The sequence below is a fragment of the Sinocyclocheilus rhinocerous genome, unplaced genomic scaffold, assembly GCF_001515625.1.
Source record: "Sinocyclocheilus rhinocerous isolate Xijiao unplaced genomic scaffold, SAMN03320098_v1.1 scaffold820, whole genome shotgun sequence".
Taxonomy (NCBI): Eukaryota; Metazoa; Chordata; class Actinopteri; order Cypriniformes; family Cyprinidae; genus Sinocyclocheilus; species Sinocyclocheilus rhinocerous.
Window position 1 is genome coordinate 71,061 of NW_015670386.1, and position 6,000 is coordinate 77,060.

The 6,000-nt window shown below is 37.9% G+C and overlaps 1 protein-coding gene across 1 annotated transcript in view; it reads left to right on the forward strand.

Annotated features, from left to right (window-relative positions):
- Positions 1-6,000, forward strand: part of trrap (transformation/transcription domain-associated protein) — an 87,387-nt gene that overhangs the window by 45,929 nt on the left and 35,458 nt on the right. Inside the window, exons 48-51 of the mRNA XM_016546024.1 lie at positions 1,361-1,563; positions 3,260-3,381; positions 3,784-3,910; positions 4,842-5,021. Coding sequence (XP_016401510.1) covers positions 1,361-1,563; positions 3,260-3,381; positions 3,784-3,910; positions 4,842-5,021 — 632 coding nt within the window. The remainder of the gene's footprint in view (positions 1-1,360; positions 1,564-3,259; positions 3,382-3,783; positions 3,911-4,841; positions 5,022-6,000) is intronic.

The following is a 6,000-nucleotide window of genomic DNA, read 5'->3' on the forward strand; positions in this document are numbered from 1 at the left end:
TTTAAATTCAATTATTTATTTTTTTAAAGATTTTTCTTTTATCGTGTACGCTCTTATGGCATTGACCCCCAAGTAAATTTAAACAGAACAGGTAGCACACAGGTCAGATCAGTTCTTCTGTTGACGGCACTCGATGGATCACTAAATCATCTGAATCGATCCTAATTGGTTGCTGTCTAGAAGCAACCATGTTAAGTTAACACAATACAGTATGCGATACTCAATTTAAACAATCTTGTGCTTTAGCATTGGCCTCTTTCTGTCATTATCCCATCTGCACTTGGTTAGCATCACTTCCTTCCTTTGAGGAGGCCGTTTTCAAGCCTTTAAAGATTTCAAGCTTGTCTTTATTTTGAATGGTATATGGAAGCCAGCTGAGGTAGGTTAAGATCTATTGCTTCGTCTGACAGAACGGGTCCTCTTCCTCTTGGCCCAGAACTGACAGTCTGTCTTAAATTTAGGCTCTTGACAGTATGATGGAAAAATATACGCTCTTACTGGGACAGCTTTAATCCTGTTGTCTGCAGTCTTCTGGAGGAGTTTAAAAAGTGGGCAGAAAGACAAAAAGACACGTTGTCACCTTGGAGCAGAGTGTGAGAGAGAACCGTTCGACTTCAGCATGCGCTGTCCATATTTGACCACTGGGTGCTGCAGGAGGGCCAATCAAATGTTCGGAGACCGGCCCACAAATCCATCCATACTGAGAAACATCTTCTGTGATTGAAGTCAAAAAGCTCCCACTGTGTCCACCGGAATATAAAATCCAGACAATTCCATCTGCTCAGTGCCTTCTAGATGCTATTATGGTTTTTAAATGGTACATGGAGATGGGATTGAACAGACACACGCACACACATTCGCACACTTTCGGTGCTGTCTGAAGGCCTCAAGCTGCAATGTCACCCTGACAGCGTCGCCCAAGACCCCCTCACAGCGCGAGTCAGCGGCGAACTGGAAATCAGCCTCTAACATATTCTCCCCCAAGGGTTCGACTCATCAGAACAATCACATTTTACCTTGTGCAAATCAAGCAGAAAATACATTCAGAGGCCAGACTAAACTCATAACCCGTCTCCTTTCTGCTGCAGCTCTCCATGCTAAAACTCAATCACGTTTCCCCCGTTTTCAGCAGGCAGAATTTTGTATTTTATGGTTCATATCCTCAGCTGTCTTTTACAATTTGTGATGTATGTTCGATGGTAGCCTTTGAGATTTATGTATCATTTTGCTGTGTGTGTGAGCCCGTGTAGTTTTTCCTCTTTGTTAGGTTTGGAAAATCATAGAAGGCCTGTGAACCTCAGCGAAAGGGAAAATCGTAGTGCTGTCATGTAATGTCATGTTCTTCTATGTTTGACTGTAGTGACGAGCGAGTTGGTCATGCTTAGTTTGGATCTGGTAAAGGAGAGGCTGTCGGTCATGAACATGGAAATGAGGAAGAACTTCATCCAGGTCATCCTCACCTCCCTCATCGAAAAATCTCCTGACCCAAAGATTCTTCGAGCTGTGGTGAAGATTGTGGAGGAATGGGTCAAGAACTCTGGCAACACCATGGCTACCAACCAGGTAAAGTCTCACAGGCTGCTGCCTCAAAATAAAAATTCTGTTAACACCTGGTGACATATTATGAGGAATTTTCGTTGGTCTTAACATACTTAAGTGTTCCAAAAAGTAAGCAAAGAGTATAATTTTAATTTTAAAATTATTTTTTTTAATTAAGATTATTAAGATAACTAAATTTAAATAACTAAGACTTGTTGGGCTACCCCAGAGTTGTGCTTCTCCTTCTCCTTGTGCCTGACCCTCTGGTTGAGATGGTTCAAACCATGTGCTGTTCGTGGCAGCAAGTTTATTTTTTAAAAGATCTCTAATGGAACTTTTTCACATTTCCGGGTTTCTCAGCAGTGAATGGGAGAGTACCACAGATATATTTCTTGCATTTCCATTTGCTCAAATAGCAAAAGAAAAACTCTATGATAGTGTTTTCATGACTTTTAAAAAAAGGAAAAGAATTGAGAGAGGCTGATAACGGCAGTCAGATGAGAGAGAACAATAATGTCAAATTTACCGTCCCTCCCATAGACGCTGCATTAGAAACACTCTCGCATTAGCGTTAACTAGTTTTTTTTTGGTAATTTGATGCAAAGGTGATATAATACAAAGTATAGTGTTATAAATGTACGTACATTTAAAAAAAAAAAAAAAAGTTAAAATATAAAAAACTTTTGAGGATTTATGATGCTGATGATGACCGTTAAACACATCACACTCTTGTGAAAAGGGTCCCATCATTTTAGTCTGATCTTCATAGTTTGTCATACATTTTGGCATAGATTATTTTGTGATCCTTTCACAATGTAATACAGATTTTGCAAAGAGACTGTTGAATGATAGGGCAGTTAAAAATGACAGTCTACAGCAAGGTCAGGGAGAGAGAGGAAAGTGACCATTATAACTGGACCTCAGGGAACAGCGTTCAATAACAAAAAATGTATGACAAGACATCTTAAAAAGAACATTTATTCATTTTTTCATTAAGTCATTTTTTTAATTGTTATTGTTAATTAAATAAATTTTTAAAATTGGCTGTCATTTTTAAAAGAATGTAATCTAAGACAGAAATAAAAGACGGAAAGAAAATCTAAATTTATGAAAAGAGAAAGAAAGCTTAACGTTCAAGTGCGTTAATGCTGCACCACCAAACAGAGTTCCGAGTTGTTTTTAACAGGTTTTCTTCTGTCTGATCAATATATAATCCCACCCAAAACTCGCGCCACTGCGAGCCAATGTTGCTGGTTGAGATTTCTGAAACAAGCAGGACTATGATTTGATAGCACTGTAGTGCTTAGAGTTCTTAGGTAAATTGACTATAAATGGCTAAACCTGATTCATATTTCATGCATTCTTGTTTGAACATGATTTAATTGATTTCCATTTCTGTAGACTTGCTACCCGCACAATTGTAAACCAACCTTTTGTCGACTCAGTGTTAAACATTTGAGCTCAAAGCCTATCCTGCTATAAATGAGGCATTGTGTATTCTGTGCGCTGTGGCCCGGACAGCTGAACCCAGGTGTCTGTTCTGTTAGCCCAAGGCAAGAGAGCAGACAGGGAGAAAAAGGAGCCGAGCTAAGGTGCTGCACAGCTCTCCTGATAGATGAAAGATAAATGGACTGTATCAATCCGTTACCCCCTTCTCCTCCTCAGCTCTCCTTCTTTTCTACTGTCTTAGGCTCTCTTTGTATTCGTTTCTCTTTCCTAGGTGCCTAATCCAAGAGAGAAGTCCATTCTGCTGGTGAAAATGATGACCTACATTGAGAAGCGCTTTCCTGACGACCTTGAATTGAATGCCCAGTTCCTGGACCTCGTTAATTACGTCTACAGGTAATTACGCTGATTAATCACAGGGTCCGCTGTCCGCGCTGGCCTTCCATCTATTGCCATTAGCCAACAAGACTGTGGCTGGTGGGTGGTAGCCCCATTTTGATTGCTAAAGTTGGGGCTGGTGGTGTTTGGCGGCTGAGGGGCAGGAGGCATTAGGGGTTACCATCACCCTGGGCAAGAGAGCATTTCTCCAGCGTCAGGAGCAATTCATCCTGGTGAGAACCCATAGGCTTAAATCAACAGCTCTAGTTGTATCTACGCTGGAACACATGTAGTCCTTAATAGCTGTTGTTTGCTAAAGACCCACCATGTTGTTTATTGTCACTCTGTATCAGAAGGTAAACACAACAACAGTCTCGCAGCGTTTGTCTAAAGCACTTTTTTACTGTTTTTTTTTTTCAGAGATGAGAACCTCTCAGGAAGTGACATCACATCCAAGCTAGAGCCAGCATTCTTGTTAGGGCTACGCTGCACCCAGCCGCTGATCAGAGCAAAGTTTTTCGAGGTGTTTGATGCATCAATGAAGCATGTTAATAGACTTAAAAAAAAGAAAGAAAGAAAGAAAAAATATAATTTTAAATAAAATAAAACCTAAAATGTTGATTGATTTAAATAAGCAAATAAATGTATGTAATTGGAATGTGTTATACAATAAATAATATTATATTAATAATATTAAAATATTTTAAAATATTTATTATAATATATATATATATATATATATATGTATATATATGTATGTTTAAAGCAATGCTTTCATTTATAATTTCTATGATATAACATTGCATGTCACAACACAGGATATGTCTACAGATTTTTTTTTTATAATTAAAAAAATAAATGCAGATTGTACAATTGTAAATTTTCAATCATGTTGTAAGCTCTGTGCAGAGTGGATAATACTTCATAATTATGCACATGCTTAAATTACATAGAAGCTAATTGCACCTTGCATAGCAGTTGTATGCATACTGTATCATTTTAACGTCACAGTTTTCCTCTTGATGATTTTATCAAAACTTCAGCTGGATTTTAGATAATTATTCTTTTGTTGTTAATACATTCACCATGATGTAACAGCTCTGGTGTTTGGCTGCTCCCGCTCAAGTCAGGTCACAATCCATCCATCTCAGCCACAATCAATGCTACTCTGGCTCTTGAATTATTAACGCTGTCCTACACATGACGCGGCTGGGTGCGCGAATCAGCCTGCCGTGATAGACTAGAAGAATATTCACTGTTGGAGCTCTGCAGCCAGTGTCAAGCATTTAGATATATATTCGCAAGTGGTTAAAATGGCAGCTGTTAAACAATGCTGGCTCATGCAGGTGCCATTTATGTGTGAATGTTAGCTACTTTCTTCCAAGTGTTGTGATCTTCACAGAAGGAGCAGCTGTTTGCTTGCGTGTTTTAGGAATCGTGGCAGTTCAGAGTTTGATTCTGTCGTCTCTGCTTCACAGCTGCTGCTGGCGGTCTGTGAGAGGAACACCACCATTGGCACCAGCTGCCAGGGCTCCATGCTCCCCTCCATCACCAACGTCATCAACCTGGCTGACAGCCATGACCGTGCAGCCTTCGCCATGGCAACGCATATCAAACAGGAACCTCGTGAGAGAGAAAACAGCGAGACCAAGGAGGAGGTCAGCTGTGCCATTCAGTGTATACAAACATCTGTACAAAAAGCTTGTTTGTGCCTTTATTGCCTAATTTAGCTGAATCTAGTATCACACTCTGATATATAGAGAAAGTTCTGATTATGTTATCACAAAAGTGATATATATATATATATATATTAGGGCTGCCACTAACGACTAATTTTATTTTGATTAATCTATCGACTAATTTATTGATTAATCGATTAATCTAAACGATTAATTTCCCACAAAAAAAATCAACCATTTTAAAGAACATTTTATTAAACAATCCAAATTTCTATGAAATCCTTTTTTTAAAGCAAAAATAAAGTGCAACAGAGTGCAAGAAGCAAGTGTCCATCTCATAGTCCAAATCACTGAAATCAAAGTTCAGTATTATAGTGTAAGAATGACAACACGTCCACGTGTTCTGGTCTACTAATAATAAAATATTATAATAATTAATTTTTGTGGTAATAAAAATAGATGTAGGTTGAGTGAACAATAGCCTTTAAATCTACTTAAAATACATATATAATAGCAATGAGGCAATAATAATTAGTTCAAATAAAGTATCAAAAGCAAGAAATCATGGTTTTATTGAACAAAACTGTTAACATACTGTATTATAATTAAATAGAACAGCTGATCTATATATAATTATAAAATAATATAATCTATTCAGGGCTGTACGTTAACTTTTTTTTCACATAGCACTGGTGCTACAGAGGTTGAAAGTTTTGTAGCACAAGCCAAAAAGTTATAGCACAAGTATAAAACGTCTGTTATCATGTCTGAAAACAAACATAAGTAATGGAGTTCATCACTTAAACAGGCACTGATGTTCCATACAGAGCACAAAAAATACAAACCATCACAAAAATACAAAGTTTTCTTAATTTGCCAAAAATGGAAGAGTGCAGAAACATAACACCTCTTACACCTTAACAAAATATAAAATAAAAAACAATGGCAGACATTTAGG